Here is a 19797-nt window from a genome sequence, read left to right as displayed (position 1 = left end):
GGCTTTTCTGTCTCGAGTGATTAAATAGTTTCTCCAGGATTGAGGTGTCGCCACGAGCTGTACCACAGCGTACAATCCTCAAGGCAATGGCTTGGTGGAACATTATAACGGGCTTTTTTTTTTTTTTGTATACTGAATCGAGGCTTGTGAAAGAGCTGACATTTACTTCACAAACAAATCAACCAGACAAACAAAATATATAAAAAGAAGGAGCGGAAGACAAGAGAAGGGGATGCACACAAACACTTGAGAGCACACAGCATTTAAGAGCAGGGAGATGTGTGGGAGGGAGAGGGCTTGGGGGGAGGAGGCATGGGAAGGGGGGGGGGGGGCGGGTGGGAGAAGTATAAAACACAAGGACACCAAGGACTTCCAGGACAGAAGTTGGTATTTCAAAAAAGTGGAATTGGGGTGAAATTAGCGGGGATAGAAAAGATCAAGGTTTTGGATGGGGGAAGATAAGAGATGGTGGTGAACAGCTGTTTTAAAGACCTGGAGGGTGGAGTGGGATTGAAGAGAGTGAGGGAGTTTGTTCCAGAGGTGGGAGAAAAGAGGAATGAAGGAGTGAAGGTGAGCAGAGAGTCTTGATTTTGGCAGTTTAACCATAAGAGGGTTGCAGGCAGATCTTGTGCGACCTGTGGGAATATTTGCTGGACAGAGCCCAGAGAGAGCTGGGGGGGCAAGGCCAGAGAGGAATCGGTAGAAGACGGAAAGACCACCAACCTGCCTGCTGTGAGTCAGTGAGAGGCCCTTGGAGTTAGCTTCATCGCGGGAGATTCCAATGATTCTGAATGCTTTGGTTTCAACAGCGTGAAGACGAGCTAGGTGTGAGGCAGGAGCACCAGCCCAGAGGGGAGAGCAGTATTCCATTGAGCTGCGGATGAAAGCCTTGTATGTGGTGAGGAGCTCAGGTGTGCCAAGGAAGGACTTCGCACGACGGAGGATGCCCAGTCGGCGACTGGCTTTGGAGGCCAGATTTGAAATGTGGTTTTCCCAGGAAAGATCATGGCAGATAGTGAGACCCAAAAGCTTGAGTGACAGAACTTCTTGGAGAGGATTATTCAGAAAGTGGATGGGAGGGTTGTCCAGTCGGTCTTTTCGGAGAGACATCGTAAGAGTGTGAGATTTGTCAGGATTGAAAGACATGTTCCACTTGTTTGCCCAGTCTGTGATTTTGTCCAGGTCTGCAGAGAGTGAGGAGGCTGCAGACTGCCGATCTGAGGGATGAAGAATGGAGCGACAGAGAGTAGAGTCATCAGCAAAGAGATAGAGAGGATTTTCAAGAGAGTCAGAGAGATCATTGATGAAGACCAGAAAAAGCACAGGGCCCAGAACACTGCCTTGGGGAACTCCAGCCTGAACAGGAAGAGGAGATGAGAGAAACCCATTCAGGGCCACACGTAGACTACGACTAGAGAGGAAGTCCGCCAGCCATGCGTGGAGATTATCTGGAGAGCCGTGTCTATGTGTTTGAAGTCGCGTGATTTATCTTCTTAGCAGTGGGAATGTTTACTGCCCGACGCACTGCATGCAATCCGGTCGTTATTGTGTACCGCGATGATTGAAACTCCACACGAAAGAATGTTTCACTTTCAGCGACGTAGTGCTAGCGGGCGAGCATTGCCCTCTTGGTTGGCCGGGCCCGGTCCGGCTCTTCTGAGAAGAGTGGTCAGACAAAGTAAATACGAGCCATTGGTGGATCGCATAGAAATTCTAGAGGGAAATCCAGAGTACGCTCATGTACTCATAAATCTCACGGCAGGACGGACGTGAGACTACTGTATCTGTTCGCCATCTCGTGCCTTGCGGCGAGGGAAACGAGCACGTTGCTGATGACATGGGAAACGGAATCTCGGGTTCACCCGTCAAAGCGGAGTCGCAGCAAGGATGGACCGGGATAAAGTAATGCTTGATAATGTCAAGGTAACGGAGATCCCGTTGGAGTCAGGAAGATCTCAAAAGGGGCAGACTGATTAGGAAGATTCTCTTTGTGAATCCGGGGACCCTGGAACTGAAGGGATTTGTCGAACTCGTGCTGGAAGATTGTGCCAACTGCCAACTCGTTTTGGTTGGTAGAGCTTTGCTTTGTTACTGGTGTGTTGCTTACTTGTTTGTTCGCTAGGTTGTATTTTAACGGAGGGTGAATGTGATGAAATAGGAAGAAGAGGATTCAAATGGAATAGCCTTGAGAAGGGAATATAACGGGTTGTAGGGGAAAGGAGGAGTTTTTGGTTTCGTATCTGTCTTTTGTGAGCGGACGCTCGAGAAAGGTATGACAGAGAATTAATTATTTGATTTGTTATGGACAATGAAATGCTAGTATAATTTTTGCAGTAATTCTGATATTATTCCTTGTTCTGTGCGTATAGGGTATGTGGAGATAGATTTCAATAAAGCCTCATATTTGGGAAACGAGGTCTTGATTTGATTTCATAACATTATGTGTGATGGCAAAGTGATTAAATTTGGATTTGGATGTGTTATGGCAAAGTGATAAGCCCATAGACTCAGCTTCATCATGGGAGATTCCAATTATCTTAAAAGCCTTGGTTTCCATGGTGTCAAGCTAAGCAGGGTGTGAGGCGGGGCAGCGGTACTCCATCAAGCTGTGGATGAAGGCCTTGTAGGTCGATAGTTCAGGTGTGTTAAGGAAGGACTTTGCGATGCCCAGTCGGCGGCTTGTTTCGAAGACCAACTTTGAAATGTGGTTTACACAAGAAAAATTATAGCTGATAGTGAGACCCAGGAGTATGAGAGACTGAACTTCCTCAAGAGGATTGTTAAGAAAGTAGATTGGAGGGCTTGCCAAACGATTTTCGGATAGAGATTGTGAGAGTGTGAGATTTGTCCGGACTGAAACACATATTCCGAGTGTTTGACCAGCTTGTGATTTTGTCAAGGTCTGAAGAGAGGGAAGAGGCTGAAGCCGGCCTGCAAAAGGATGAGGGATGTTACGGCAGAGGGTGAGTCATCAGCAAATAGATAAAGAGGATTTTCCATGGAGTCACAGAGATCATTATCAGGAATAGTGAGAGGTGTGGGGGAGATGGAAGGATTCCGTTGAGAGCCACACATTGGCTACGAGAATAACGGAGGTCAGTACCACAAGAGCGGCGTTGCCCTTGGATGCCATAGCCAGAGAGTTTGGCCTACGCCATCAGGCTGCCTCGATCAACCAATTGTGCTGCTTAATGGCACGATTTGCAAATCACTCCCCACCTCGTTTCCAGACTCTAGCACATAGCACACCCATCATTGAAGTAAAGGGTGTGTGTGTGTGTGTGTGTGTGTGTGTGTGTGTGTGTGTGTGTGTGTGTGTGTGTGTGTGTGTGTGTGTGTGATGCATCACACCAGCCTATTTCAGTCTACTGCAGGACCAAGACTCCCCTACACCCCCTTTTTTGTTCATTTTTGGGGTTCTTGTGTGGCATACTCACCATGCTTGCAAGGTGTGGATTGGCAAGAGAGTCATGGCATTTGGCCAACTGGATTAGGCATTTGGAATTTGGCCAATTAGCTACCCTCATGAAAGAGATCGTGCAATCTTTAACGACCACCTTCTAATGCTAGCAGACCGGTTCCGACTTGATGTCTGTATCAGGGATGGCACACTCTGTATCATGATCCAATAACCTGCCTGCTAACACCAATCACACTTAATATTTTGGCTGAAAATCAAACCCAGACTAGACACCTCAAAGTAAACTACATTTGTACCATCCTGTCGTGTGTGTGTGTGTGTGTGTGTGTGTGTGTGTGTGTGTGTGTGTGTGTGTGTGTGTGTTATGTACAAGTGCATACATAATAATGTGTGTTGAAGTTGTGTCTCATGAGGGTTATTGCACACCTTAGTCTTTCAACTGATCTAACCTTTTGGCAGGGCTGTCAACATCATGATTTTATCGTTCTTCTTTTGGGCTGAGCTGAACTATTCTTTTGGTTGGGTAATAATGTCTACTTCTGGAGACTTCTCTTCTTTCTCCCCTTCGTATCTGCCACCTTTCAATGTTTGCCATTTGCCATCTCAAATCTCTGCCACATTTCAATGTTTTTATGCTATTTCAGGGGATCGCAACAGTATTTCTATCTCTTGTCGAACTTCGCTTTACTTTCGGCCCTGTCGAGTTTGTACCACCAGTCGGGGAAATGAGTGAACACTCATTCGGTGTCGTTGAATGCACAGGAAACTTTGGTTCGGCATTATTCACGTAATTATATCTCAAGCTTGCTTGTTTTTTTACCTCCTCCACCAAAGATGGACGGAGGTTCTGTTTTCACCCCAATCTGTCTGTTTTTCTGTATGAGCAGGATATCGCAAAAAGTTATGGACGGATTCGGATGAAATTCGGTGGACAGGTTGGGTCTATGACAAGGACTAATAGATTCAATTTGAGTGAAGATCCGGATCCAGATATTAGAATTTCCAAGTGATTGTCCACCATTGAGTGAAAGGGCCAAAAACTATACATAGCACGATATCTCAAAAAGTTGTGGACGGATTATGACAAAGCTAGGTGGATGAGTTGGTTAGGTGACAAGAACACACCAATTCGATTTTGGTTCATGGCCGGATCCAGATCCGGCCTATCGTAGGGATACAAAACGTAAACTGTTGAGCCTGGCGGAGGTATGTGCTCTACCGAATGCCGTTGTAGGTCTGCATGGAATGACCCATGACACAATCCAGATTCCTCAAATGTTAGAGTTGACCTGGTTTTTAAACGATAGCTACTACTATACCGTTTATTTTGTTCCTTTCACATGAACTGTTTTTAAACACAACATGAGCAAATTACTCATAAATGAGGGATTTATTTTGCTAATTTTCTGATTTTGTACCACTCAGAAATTCATTTTTAATACTTCCGAACTTGTGCCAAGCTGCTGTTCTCTCTGCTTGATATATAAAGGTTGATTACTCGGTTTGAAATTAAACATTTGTGCTTTTGGTTGTCGGTACTGTTCAAATTTTGAATTCTAGTTTTATTGTGATTCTCTCTTTTTCAGAGCTGAAGCTGGCTGTGGTTGATATTTACTTATCACGTGTTAGGGAGAGACAGAGACGTAAGAGGTAAATTTGCTGCTACACCTTTTGTCTGCATTCTTTCCTTTCCCAATTAGATTGTTCATTTTGTTTTCTTCCTGTTGCTTTACCTTTAGTCAACGGTTCATGCAGAATTTTTTTTTAAACTGAAATATGGAATTCAAGTTGACCAGAGCTGCTCAAAGGAGACTGAATGCTGGAAAATGAATTCACAAGATTTACCAGACACAGTGGTATAATGGTTAGAGCACCTACTCTGAGAGGTCCCCCTTTCTTTCTTTCTTTCTTCTCTATTATGGATGCTAATTCGATTGAGATGACAATTGCATGTGTGTTTGTGAGTTCAAAAATATTGTGGATAAAACAAATGATGATCATGGCTGCAGCCAGAACTGAGGCTGCATTGCAATGTAATGTAATGTAATGAAGAAGAATCCCTTAAAAGCGTAAATGGTGTGAATCTTCATGCAGGATTTGCCCAAAGAGTTTCGTTCTCATTCTCCTTCTATTTCTCCCTCTCTATACTCGTGCTTTGAAGAACAAAACATTTGGAACTAGAACGGCACTTGGTAGTTAACACATACCTCAGCCAGGCTGAACAGTCTATGTTTTGTATGCCACTGATCGGCTCAATAAGGATCCACATCTTCACCAAAATCGAAAAATTGGTCCTTGTCAAACACCCAAACTGTCCACCAAATTTCGTTTGAATCCATCGTTACATTTTTTTTGAGATATCCTACTCACTGCCAGACAAACAGACAGGGGTGGAAACGATCTCCGTTCACCATTGATGGCGGAGGTAATGACCATCGGTTATTACATTTTCCAATTAGATATTTTTCCAAAAATGTACTTTTCTATGGTAACATATATACTTGTATAGGTATTGGTGGACCATGGACGTGTTTGGCGTACTTGCCTCGGAATACCCAATGGTACGAGGCTAAATTTGAACCACAGGTGTGAACAATTACACGACCCCAGTTCGTGGCCAAAACCAACTGTTGTGGCAACGCCAGCAGGATCTTCTCTCCACGACGATCAAACGAGATGACAACTTAATGCTTTTAACAATTTAACAATAACGATGGTGTAAATAATAATAAAAATAGTTTTGAAGAATCGTGTAATTCTTCAATTAATCGTTACATAGACTGAAGGCATGGAACCAATGGAGTCTCAGCACGAGAGCACATAAATCGCCCTCTTTTTTTTCTTTTTTTTTTTTTTTCCTTTGTATACAAGATCGAGGCTCGTGAAAGAGCGAACATTTATCACACAGAAAGACAAACCGACAAACCGACACATAACCGACAAACCGACACATAAAACAAATAACATCGGGAGCGGTAGACAAGATGGGGAGAGAGGGGGAAGGACACAAACACAACATTTGAGAGCAGGAACCGAGAGTCATGGAGACATCGAGAGATCTGTGGGAGGGAGAGGGCTTTGGGGGGGAGGCATGGAAAAGGGGGCGGGAGAGGCATAAAACATATGGACACTGCCAGGACTACCAGGAAAGAAGTTGGAATTACAAACAAGGTGGATCTGGGGTGAATTAGTGGGGGTAGAAAAGATCAAGGTTTTGGATTCGAGAAGATAAGAGATGGTGGTGAACAGCTGTTTTAAAGACCTGGAGGGAGGAGTGGGATTGAAGGGAGTGTGGGAGTTTGTTCCAGAGGCGGGAGAAAAGAGGAATGAAGGAGTGAAGGTGAGCAGAGAGCCGAGATTTCGGCAGTTTAACCATCAGAGGCTTGCTGGCAGATCTTGTGCGACCTGTAGGAATATTTGGGGGACAGAGCACAGAGAGAGCTGGGGGAGCAAGGCCGGAGAGGAGTCGGTAGAAGACAGAAAGACCACCTACCTGCCTGCGGTGAGTGAGTGAAAGGCCCTCAGAGATAGCTTCATCGCGGGAGATTCCAATGATTCTGAAAGCTTTGGTTTCAACAGCATGAAGCCGAGCTAGGTGTGAGGCAGGAGCACCAGTCCATAGGGGAGAACAGTATTCCATTGAGCTGCGGATGAAAGCCTTGTATGTGGTGAGGAGCTCAGGTGTGCCTAGGAAGGACTTCGCACGACGGAGGATGCCCAGTCGGCGACTGGCTTTGCAGGCCAGCTTGGAAATGTGGTTTTCCCAAGAAAGATCATGGCAGATAGTGAGACCCAAAAGCTTGAGCGACAGAACAAACGAGACCAGGCACAGACCCATAAACAAACGAGACCCATACAAAACGAGACCCATACAAGCTTTCAGAATCATTGGTATCTCCCATGATGAAGCTGATTCTAAGAGCCCTTCACTCTCTCACCGCAGGCAGGTTGGTGGTCTTTCTGTCTTCTACCGACTTCTACCGACCGAGCACAGACCCATACAAACGAGACCAGGCACAGACCCATAAAACATACAATAAATAAAGGGAGCGGGAGACAAGAGGGGGACAGAGAGGAAAACATACAAGCACAACAACAGTAGAGAACAGGGATGTCGGTAGATCTGTGGAAGGGAGAGGCCTGTGGAGGGAGGGGGGGGGGGGGGGGGAAGAGGTACATGGTATAAAACAAATTGACACAACTAGGAATTTCAGGAAAGAAGTTGGAGAATGAAAGAGGTGGATTTGGGGTGTTTTAACGGGGGTAGAAAAGATCAAGGTTTTGGATGGGGGAAGTTAAGAGATGGTGGTGAACACCTGTTTAAAAGACCTGGGGGGGGGGGGGGGGGAGTGGGATTGAAGAGAGTGTGGGAGTTTGTTCCAAAGGCGGGAGAAAAGAGGAATGAGAGAGTGAAGGTGAGCAGAGAGTCTTGATTTTGGCGGCTTCACCAGAAGAGGGTTGCTGGCTGATCTTGTGCGTCCGGCAGGAAAATTTGGGGGACAGAGCACAGAGAGCAGTGGGAGCTAGGCCGGAGAAGAGTCGGTAGAAGACAGAAAGACCACCAACCTGCCTGCGGTGAGAGAGTGAAGGGCTCTTAGAATCAGCTTCATCATGGGAGATACCAATGATTCTGAAAGCTTTGGTTTCAACAGCGTGAAGCCGAGCTAGGTGTGAGGAAGAAGCACCAGCCCAGAGCGGAGAGCAGTATTCCATCAAGCTGCCGATGAAAGCTTTGTATGTGGTTGAGGAGCTCAGGTGTGCCAATGAAGGACTTTGCATGATGGAGGATGCCCAGTCGGTGTCTGGCTTTGGAGGCCAGCTTGGAAATGTATTTTTCCTAGGAAAGATCATGGCAGATAGTGAGACCCCAAAGCTTGAGTGACAGAACTTCTTGGAGAGGATTGTTCAGAAAGTAGATAGGAGGGTTGTCCAGTCGGTCTTTTCGGAGAGACATCGTAAGAGTGTGAGATTTGTCAGGATTGAAAGACATGTTCCACTTGTTTGCCCAGTCTGTGATTTTGTCCAGGTCTGCAGAGAGTGAAGAGGCTGCTGCCTGCCGATCTGAGGGTTGAGATATGGAGCGGCAGAGAGTGAAGTCATCAGCAAGGAGATAGAGAGGATTTTCCAGAGTGTTGGAGACCTTAGTCCACCTAAGATGGTCCACCTTACACAACTACCCCTTCCCCTCGCTGTGAATGTCTGGACCTGCATGAACAAAGAATGGTGGGGTTTGTAGGAAAGCAGAAAGGAACGACATAATCTGGCAAGTGGAAGCTAAGGAACAAATGAGAGAAAGAAGGATGCAACAGCACCCCTCGTGTGATAGAGGAACCAGTCAGGCTCCACGTTAGACACCTTGGGCGTCGGAGGTAATGATGGGATGTCAACCACACTTGGCACAAGTATTGACTCTGATAGAAAGAGTGACTCATTCAATTTTGGGTTCAGCATGTGAAAGGTCAAATAATGGTCCAAAGGTCATGTTCCCTTTTCAATTCATTTTGCAGACCATAATCGAGTTGGAAACATCTTGTGTCTTTTTTTTCTACTTATCTTTTCTCTCTCACTCACTATGGTCACTATGTGACCTTTAATTTTTCATACGACCTTTAATTGGGGTCAAACGTAACATTGAGTTATCAAACGTAACAGTGAGTTGACATGTAACGTGGGCGGAAGCATATCCATTGATGCATTCACATCAAATTCCATTTTCTCGGTTGATTTTATAATTTTTAGACATTCATTTTTGTTTCACATTGTTAAATTGTGTTTTCATCATTGCCATTCAAATCGCATTTTTCAATTGCTGTTCTTCCTTTATTAATATTTCAAGTAACATTTTCGTTGTTATTTATTAATTTTATTTGGCTCTATTTATTTATCACAAACTTTTTCATTACGTCTTCAACCTTATTATCAAGTTCAAATCTTCGATCTCTTGTTGTATTTGTCCCGTCTATTGATAACTTAATTGCTCCATCTTCACTCACATTTTAATTTGTGTATTCTCCTCTTTTTCCAGGATAATCAGGAAGTTGGGGTTGATAAACCTGCGTAGATTCCAAGGTTTGTCTATCTTTTCATTTGTGATTGTTTTTTTTTTTTTAACTTCTATATTGCCTCAAGAAAAAAGAAAATGACAACAGAGGGTAAAAGGTTATCAAACTGATGCTGTTTTGGTAGAGCACATATTGATTTTGAATTGGAACGTAATAACAATTTCCATTAGCAGGAGAAGCAGAAATATTACAGGAAACCTCGCAAAATGACACAAAAACCACAGAATCCTACTCATTTACTTTTGTCTGAAAACAAAGGAGATAGAAGGATCAATCACTAGGGCCAATAACACAAGACTATGTGAATGTTTAAATGATTTAATCAAAATAGAGATTGGTCTTACAAGGATTTTGATAAGATTTATAAAACTTCATCAAAACAACCTTAGTTTATTTATTCACCTTCTAAACTCTTGGGCAAAGCGTTTCAGCCGAAGAAAATCATTTCACTCCTTGGCTTTGCAATGTCCTTGTTATCAGTTGCGTTATCACCTTTTTATTTTTAATCATCGCTGTTATGTTTTTAAGACAAAAACAAAGCTTTTCTTCATCTTACTATGATTTGAGAAGTGTTTGTCCGTGTGTTAGTTTGACTTCTATGCATTCCTGAACCGCTGAATGGAATGAGTTGAAGACCAGTTTGCAACCCATTCTGTCCTGCGGATAATGCAGCAGATAATGCCATTGCTATTCCACCAAGTCATCTGTTGTGGTCTTATAAGAAAGGAAACACACTAATTACATTATAACTATAACTTTGGGGTGCACGGGAGGGTTTTATAGGGTAAAAATACAAATTGATAGTCCCTGGGGTTCAAGGGTTATGGGAGGTGAGCGACCCCAATTCTCTCGATGTATATATGCCTTAGCGCCGCTCCTGCTGGAAGGGGATATTACAAGTCGTACTAAAATGTGCTATTTGTGGGGGAATGAACCCATCCATAAGGAATATCTGCATATTGCTGGCAGTCCTCTGATTAATTATGGAGCTTGTTAAGTGACTTGAATGACATTGTTCCACTGCAATGAGTTTTCTTATTTTCCTTTCATGCTTTAGAAGGTGTAACGAACAGGTATTGCATGTTTGTTACATTACTTTTAATTTTATGACACTTGGCAGCTGTGACCAATACCTAAGAGGTAGTAGTAATAGCTGCCAGAAAAGGTCGGAGATATGATCTGCCATCACATTACCTTCCTGCTCTTACGTTAGCCAAGTCTTTGCATACAAACAAGAACAACATGGACAAGACGATGCCATCTAGTGCCAGATTCTGCATGGCGAAGGTCAGCCATCCACAAATCGTGATGGTCAAGCACTATCCCATTCGATGGTATCAGCTCCTCACACCATATATTTAATTATTTTTGTAAACAAACACGTCAGGATTTTAAAGTCCACCCTAAATTACAGTAAAATTACAAATGAGGAAAACTTTGATGGCACAGTATGTGTACAACTCGTTTATATAGAGGTCAATAAAAAAACACCTAAGGTTCAACATGTTCTTTCTTGGCCTAACAAGTATGAATGCTCTCTGCTCGGTATCGACTTTCTCGTAATTGCCATTGAGCAAGGAAGCACGGATGTGTTTCTGGGTGCAACGTTCAAACCGTAACACTCTCCCTTACCTCCTTACTCCAAATCCCCCAGTCCCCCCCTTCCCCTCTTCGATAACACTCATTACAGTGCATTGTTGCATACATCATGAGACTGCGTTTGAGAGTGCCAGACAAGTGTTCTATTATTTTCTAAGTGAAGGTGAAATGGATTTGTCACACTACATAGACATTGGCCAATACTGCTGCCGTCCACCTAAGATGGTCAAAACACCATTGCGGTGGAGTCTGACAATGTCGATCATTCAAAAATCGCACAGAATCCCTTAAAAGGACCTGGCCATTTTGCATACAAACCATGATTTACGTGGTGATTTTAGATTGTCTGGGTCGATATCATTGCAGCCAGAATATTAATAAAGGGAAGCTGCATTTCTAATGCAATTTAACAAGCTAGGTTTTCTGTTCTGTCTAGCATTGGTCACTTTTGCCGAACTGTTTCTTGGCCCTGAGACCTGTGTATCTGTACTAGACTACTAGACCCATAACCTGCTCACTATAGACCGCTCAATATGTCCAAAGACTGTGTAACAGCTTGTTCGGGCCCATTTCCAACAGGGTGGCCTCTTGCATTCAATTGCATCCTGATAATTTCAGCAAACCATTTTCATTTGTGATTTCAGAGGCTAAGAGCCTAATCAAATAGTTTAGTCATGAAATTTAGCCCTCTTAATGATTGGCACTTAAGCTACCTGCACAATAACTGTAAAGAAAATTTGTTTCATTTAATTGTACCTGAGATCTTGTCTTCCGATTATGTTTTGGTCCCCAATGACCTTGGAGCGAGGACAATACTGCATAATTACAGCTGTTTAAAATAAATAACCAATTATAAGTTTAAAATCCCATGAAATGGTACGTGCTTAACTTGGATGATTGTCCTGCCATGACCAATGGGTTTGCATACCACAGATAATGTGACTTATCCCCAAGTTGTCCTTCAATCCTTGTGTACACATTTAGATTGATGGAATGTAATTTTTGTTCCTGGAGAACTGAAATGCTGCATGCTCTGAAGTCTTCTCTGAATTCAATGATAATGTTTGATGAAATCCAAACTTGTGTGTTTTTATAGTGATATGTAGTGTGTGACTTTGTGTTTGTGATTGTCTTCAGGGCATTTAGGAATTGGTGCTCAGAGCTTGCTTCAAGCCCTTCGTCCATTTTGTCGGCTGCTTCGCTCACTGAAACTGGACAAGATTCTACAGAGCTTTGCCTGTAACAACCACATCCATCCTAAATATATAAAACGGTGTTGATGGTCTGTCTGTACAATTGGAATGTAAAGATGGTCTAGACTCCAGAGGTACGCACACTCACCCCTAAGCCGTCTTGCCCGAGTTTGAATCTCAACTCAGCTATAAACTGTCAGTCCAGTGTTTCACAGGCAGGGTGATTCATCGATTTGTGTGCCATCCCTCGGATGGACATTAAGCGGGTGTCACGTCTGCCGGTATTATTTGGTGGACATTAAAGATCCCATGGTGTCTTTTGCTATTTCCGGCACCTTGGCCACATTACTAATTACTGCCCTAATTACTGCTGGGAAGGCAATGGCAAACCACACAGTGTAGGGTAACAACCCTTGCCAACAAACTGTTTCGCAGCACCGATACTTTGTAACAACAGAGTAGGGTACATCAGATATATATATATATATATACAGTGGGACCTCTAAATCCGAATTTAATTCGTTCCAGCGGAAGTTCGGATTGGGAAAAGTTCGGAATTAGAAACTATTTTCCTCATTAGAAATAATGGAAAGTGAATTAATCCGTTCCTGGACCCCAAAAATCCATTATCAAGACACTGTTAACTGCAAATACACATGATTCAAGGTAAAATAAGATGAGTAAATGCCCTAAATATCAAATAATAATAATAATAATAACAAGAAATAAATGTACTAACATGAAAATAACTGCATTTACCTTAGTGGAGAGTTCTGATGGTGCATGTGGAAGCTGGAGAGGAGGAAGGAGGGAGAGGGTTTTATTGCTTGGAGGGTGAGGCACCTTCCAAGCTAACATCAGATGACTGTGCTTCTGGTGTTTGCTCTCTTTGTCTCTTAACACCACGTGTAGAGGGTTGGGGCTCACTAGGCTTGCTTTCTTTAGAGAACCACCTCTCCAAAGTTGCCTGGTGTTGGCGGCTTTTCTTAATTTTTCTGAAGTGGTCAATCACATTGTCACCGAACAAGTTAATGCTCCTGTTAACCACTGCTTTATTAGGGTGCCACCTTTCAACAATGGCCTGTGTTTTAGACCAATGCAAGCACAGTTCTTTAATTTCAGCACTGGAAATGTTACCACTAGCTCCCTCTTCCTCCTCTGAATAAATTTCCACTGCCACTTCTTCTTGCTGCATCTTGTGGAGGTGCTGAAGTTCTTCTGTGGTGAGTTCCTTGTTGTGATCCTCCACTAACTCCTCCACATCCTCTTCACTCACCTCCAAGCCCATGGACTGACCCAATGCTACAATAGCAGGCACAATAGGTTCTTCAAAGCCTTCAAAATCTCGACGCTCGCGGCGGGAAATATGAACGACGCTAACGCTATGTTGGCGGTTCGGTTATAGAAATACATTCGGAATTAGGGACAAAATTTTCTCGAATTTACGGTTCGGAATTAGAGTAGTTCGAGATGAGGGGCGTTCGGAATTAGGGGTCACTACTGTATATATATATATATATATATATATATATATATATATATATATATATATATATATATACAATATATATATATATATATATATACAATATATATATATATATATATTATATATATATATATTATATATATATATATATATATTATATATATATATACATATATATATATACATATATATATATATATATATATATATATATATATATATATATACACAGTATATATACACAAAGAATTAAGTTAAGCACCCCTACACAACGAATTAAGGTAAGCACCCCCTAATATATATTCTTTGTGTATATGTATACATTGGCATATATTCTAAGGTATGTGAGATCAAATAATGATTGGTATGACATTAGCAATTATCCATTGATGAAATGCAGATGAGTGCACTCATCTGTGACGTAGGGTTGAGTCAGTGATCCGATCACGTGGGTCCTACACACGTTATTGACGCAAAGATCGCTAGAGGTCTTCTCAGAACAATGACTGTACGTTAGAAAACATAAACGTCATCCACACTGTCCGTGATGGACCTATAGCTCCATACTTAAATTGAGGTGCAAATATGCCTAAAATTCCCAAAAAATTTCACCTTAAATTATTCAGAATAAAATATTGAAAACGGCATGATTGTTATGTTTTTATGTGACCATAATATCACTTCTCCAGAAAATATAGCAATATCATGGGTATATTACACTGTTTTGACGACAACAAACTTGTAATGTGCGAGGTTGTAAGAAAACGGGGGGGGGGGGTGCTTAACTTAATTCTTTGTGTATATATGAAGAAATACCAGTGAAAAGTGGGTGGGAGCAAGGAGGAGGCGGTAATGCAGAGGCGAAGTGGGGTGATCCTGACTTGCATTCGGTAGAGGGACTAAGGGAGTGGGGGAGGGTTACGTGTGTGTGTGTGTGTGTGTGTGTGTGTGTGTGTGTGTTTCTTCCATAACTCCAAAACCAAGAAACCTAGCGGCCCAAAACTTTGCATGCATCCTAAGGGATGAAAAGTGGGTGTTTGGGTAAATATGAACACCCTTTTTGAAGATAATTATCGGGGTGCTCATCATGAAAAAAACAAAAAAGGCTGACTTTCCCCTCGCAGGGATCCTAAGCCGCCATTTTTTCGGCCTGCGCAAAAATCACTTGCCTTGGAACCACAATGTACTCTAACGGACTAATTGAAGTATATAATCAAAATCTGGCTTCAGATTTGAGGATCCAATGTCATGGACTAAATAAGTGGGGAATCTGGAGAGAAATCTGAAAAGTTTAGGAAATAAGCGATTATTATGACTAATGCTTGCCAAGCTAGCCATTCCTTATCAACCGTTTTGTTGGAGTGCTTAAGCGACTTGGCGAGTGCGCTACATGTTGTTTGGTAATGGAACACACCCCTGTTTCATCATTTCTCTTACCTTTCCATTTGCCTTATTTGTCTTTTTGCTTAAATATTTGTAATGACTTTGTTGCTCAACTATAAGTGGTATTCTTTGATGTTTGCTCGTTGTTTGTAAGCCATGGCGATAGTCAACAGTGGTCACAGCGGTTGTCATTAAAAAAAATAAAAAATTACAAATTGACATTCAAGACAATGTCAAGGTGATAAAGTAAATGAAGTATTCTCCATGTTTACACGAGAAAATACAAATGTAAACGTGTTCCCTTGTCTTAGGTCAAGGGAAGCCAATGTGTTATCATCTCTTTTAAAATGGTACATGCTGTTTAAACCCCAGCTGTTTGAACGTACCCCATTTCGTTCAATCCTGCACTAATACCAGCAGACGGGACGTCCAGTTTTACATCCATCTTAAGAACGGCAAACACATTGATGAATCGGCCTGCCTATTAAGCTGTCGGCAGTTACTCTCCCCCCCCCCCCCCACACCCTCCCCCACCTCATCTCCTCCGCCTCTCCTTAGGTCCTCTTTTCGCTTAAGCATCCCTAGCCTCCATTAGGTATAGTGGGAGTAAACTAACCCCTTCCACTGAAGTCTCGTAAAGGAGCAAAGCTCGACTTTAGGTATCTGAGCTATCTGTGTGTCCCTGATTGAGCATGCAATTTTCCCACACATATGATTGCCACTCTTTCCGTCGATGCTTCCGGGGCACTCGCTGCCAACCATCGGAGCACCAATGGCCTGAAGACGAGAGGGTCTTCCTCCAATGGGGGGGACAAATCCATGTCCTCGATTATAAACACCACTGGGGGCGTAGTGAAGCAATTCGATTCATGAACAGGATTAAATAATTAAATTGATACATGTGGGAAAATGGCAGAGCACTGGTACGGTTTTTCAGAGGACCTGGGTTCGATTCCTGGTCTGTACAGGTAAATTTTTCCCTCATATATCAATTTGATTATTTAATCCTGTTCATTCATCTAAAAAAACTAAAAAACTTTTTAAAAAATATTAATATATATGTGTGTGTCCCTGCGCATCGTAAGAGCGTGACCAAGGGTTGGCGTCAGGAAGGGCATCCGGCCATAAAAACATTGCCTCAAACAGGGAACCATGATTGTCATGGGGCCCGCAAGGCTAACCCCCGCTCTAGCGGGGAAAATGGCCTTAAAACGATCATTCATTCATTCATTCATTCATATATATATATGTGTGTATACACACACACTGCTGATGAAGGTTAGTACGCCAGAAATGCACCGGTGGATCAACTTCTTTTCCAAGAGTTGGGCTGGCATTGTCAGAAAACGGCTTTTAAAGCCCACGTAGGCTGATTAATACTGTGGATAGCAGTGTAGTAGCTGACTTTGCTAAAACCAGTGTGTGGTTTAGTGGTTTAGTGGCTTAGTGGCTTCGAGAGTTTGGATCAAAGAGGCCAAGGCATTGCTTAAAAATTTAGAATATGACATTGGTGTTTGGTTTGAACTCGACTCTTGACAACAACGTTTTTTTATTAAAGAAGTGTCATAATGTATGTCTCCTCCTGAAGTCTTTATTCTCTCCCTCGTAACTTCCATTTGTTTTTAGAGATCTAATTTAAAAGATTGCTTACGTTCTAATTTACCGTATTTGTGATTGTACAAGTAGTTTGTGAAATGGTCATTCTTTTTTGTTGTTGTTGCTTTTGTCAGTGGAACTAGAGTTGCGACAGGAAGTGAAGAGATTGAAGCAAGGACGCGAAGCTGGGATTTTAACCCTACGTGGTACGTATTAACTTCAATTACATATTCTTGTTGAGAATATTACTATTTGTGCAATCTGTAGCAAAATAATAGTCTGATTAATTTCATCAAATATATAGTTAGAAAATGGTGGAGTCTTGCTATACATATAGTGGAGTATGGAGTAATGGAGTATATAGTGGAGTGGAGTCTTGCTATACATATAGTGGAGTATGGAGTAATGGAGTATATAGTGGAGTGGAGTCTTGCTATACATATAGTGGAGTATGGAGTAATGGAGTATATAGTGGAGTGGAGTCTTGCTATACATATAGTGGAGTATGGAGTAATGGAGTATATAGTGGAGTGGAGTCTTGCTATACATATAGTGGAGTATGGAGTATATCGTGGAGTGGAGTCTTGCTATACATATAGTGGAGTATGGAGTATATCGTTGAGTGGAGTCTTGCTATACATATAGTGGAGTATGGAGTAATGGAGTATATAGTGGAGTGGAGTCTTGCTATACATATAGTGGAGCATGGAGTATATCATGGAGTGGAGTCTTGCTATACATATAGTGGAGTATGGAGTAATGGAGTATATAGTGGAGTGGAGTCTTGCTATACATATAGTGGAGTATGGAGTATATAGTGGAGTGGAGTCTTGTTTTCATGAACAGATTAATTCCATGCAATGTTCAAATTAATAAATATCTAACTGAACCAACCTCTACAATTCGAAGGAGATGTCGATACAAAGCTCTGCTTCCAATAGCTGATGTGTGCTTATGAACCTTTAGTATCATGATGGTGTTTATTTGTGATGTTGACTATTTCTTTTGTTAGTCTTCATTCTTTATATTGTATTATCTTTACCTCCACCACCGAAGGTGGGTGGAGATTATGTTTTCACCCCTTTCTGTCTGTTTGTTTGTCTGTCTGTGAACAAGATATCTCAAAACGTTGTGGACGGATTCGGGCGAAATTGGCAGAGAGGTAGCGTATGTGACGAGGACGAAATGATTAGATTTTGGTGAAGATCCGGATTCGGATCCGGCTCGTGGAATTTTTAAAGTGATTCTTCACCATTTGGAGATTGGGCCAAAACCGATACATAGCAGGATATCTGGGTTCGAATTCTGGTCGATCTCTGAATTAACACCAGGTGGGTTGACTCAGCCTATCATCTTTCCGAGGTCGGCAAATTGAGTACCAGTTCACTGGTAATTCCCTGTGTGTCGCAAGAGGCGACTAACAGGGTTGGCGGCAGGAAGGGCATCCGGCCATAAAACATTGCTTCAAAAAGGGGACCACGGTGCCCGAAAAAGGCCAACCCCTGCTCTGCGGGGTAAATGGCCTCTAATGGTGGTTCATATAGTTGGTGGGAGTCATGGAATGTGAACATGAGATTGGTACATTGGGAGAAATGGCTTTTACCCCGTAACACTTCCTGATACCACTGAACTCGAAAGAGACACCATAGTCATTTAAAACGTTTTGTTAATGTGCTTACTTTCAGGATTGAAGTTATTTGGGCGGTTATGGAATGCTCGGTTGTGCTGCCCTACACGGATCATTCTTTCGGATGTGATGCACTTCACTCAGGATACCGGCGCCTGCCAGCAATGGTTACAACGGCAAGCAGCCCTGTAAGTCGAGGCGACACAAATCGCACCTTTACCTAACATGTACACAGTTTGTGTATTTTACAATTTACATTAAACACGTCCTCTAAACTTTCAGCTTAAAATGAATGAACTGTTTACCTCGAAGATTTCACAAAATCAAGGCTGTCAAGTCGAATGAAAAGTTGATTTGTCACCATGTCACCGCTATGTTGGTTTTCCAGCACATTTGTTTTGTTCTGCTTCAAAAGCAACCCTTCACTGTTCTTCTTCTGGTAAATGCTCTTCCTCTTTGGCATTTCCTTTGCCTCCATCTTTCTCTCGTGCGTAACTGCCTGTTTTGATTCTTCACCCATGACGGAATTTCATTTTCATCTCAGCATTGTAAAAGGGACACGACTCATTTCAAAAGCTGAAGATTTATTTAAAGCGCCATATGAACCGGCTCAACATTGTGATTGTTTTTTAGCCGCGTCGCAAGACGCTGGTCATAGAGTGCCCTCTGCTGTTGTTCTTCTTCTTCCTCTTCTTCTTCTTCTTCTTCTTGTTCTTCTTGTTGTTCTTGCAGAGAAGACAAAACCTCAAAGCTCCACCCATTCTGGGAACCATAGCTACACCCATTGTGGGAGAGGCTTCATATAAACAAATATCCACCATTTCATTAACTCACATAGCTTTGAGGCCTGTTTTGTAGGCCCATGGTGTCTTGCTCTCTCACACAGTTTTCTTTCAAATCAAATTCGATATATCATTTCATTTTTCACAGTCGCTAACATAGTTTTAGACTCGGTTGAAAAAAAACGGGAAGAAAATCCGATGAAAGTTGCCCTTTATAGAACGAAATGAATTCTCAAAGGCCTGTAACTTCAAGTCCATTGAGATATATTTTTTTTAAATCGCGGCACGGTCAGTCATACACCGCCCGAAATAACAGACGGGAAAATGCCGAGATATATATATTTTGTTTAAATCGTGGCATGGTCAGTCATACACCGCCTGAAATAACAGACGGGAAAATGCCGAGATATATTAAAAATTCGTCTATTTGATGACAATCGTCACGATGAAATATTTAATTTATACGTCGTCACAATAATGTGGAGAGAGGAGCATAGCTTCGTTCACGTGTCGCCACACATGGGAAATTGCCGAGATATATATATATTTAAATCGCGGCATGGTCAGTCATACACCGCCTGAAATAACAGACGGGAAAATGCCGAGATATATTAAAAATTCGTCGCCACACATGGGAAATTGCCG

At 42.4% G+C, this 19797-nt stretch overlaps 1 protein-coding gene across 2 annotated transcripts in view; it reads left to right on the top strand.

Annotated features, from left to right (window-relative positions):
- The window catches only part of TADA2A (transcriptional adaptor 2A), a 158680-nt gene that overhangs the window by 105297 nt on the left and 33586 nt on the right, over positions 1-19797 (top strand). For both annotated transcript variants that reach the window (XM_068125400.2, XM_068125399.2), the window contains 5 exons: positions 5008-5071; positions 9447-9490; positions 12220-12321; positions 16878-16949; positions 18429-18558. In XM_068125400.2, the coding sequence (XP_067981501.1) occupies positions 5008-5071; positions 9447-9490; positions 12220-12321; positions 16878-16949; positions 18429-18558 (412 nt within the window). The remainder of the gene's footprint in view (positions 1-5007; positions 5072-9446; positions 9491-12219; positions 12322-16877; positions 16950-18428; positions 18559-19797) is intronic.

This window comes from Myxine glutinosa, chromosome 8 (assembly GCF_964187855.1).
Source record: "Myxine glutinosa chromosome 8, kmMyxGlut1.1, whole genome shotgun sequence".
Classification (NCBI taxonomy): domain Eukaryota; kingdom Metazoa; phylum Chordata; class Myxini; order Myxiniformes; family Myxinidae; genus Myxine; species Myxine glutinosa.
This window is presented reverse-complemented; position numbering and strand designations above follow the sequence as displayed.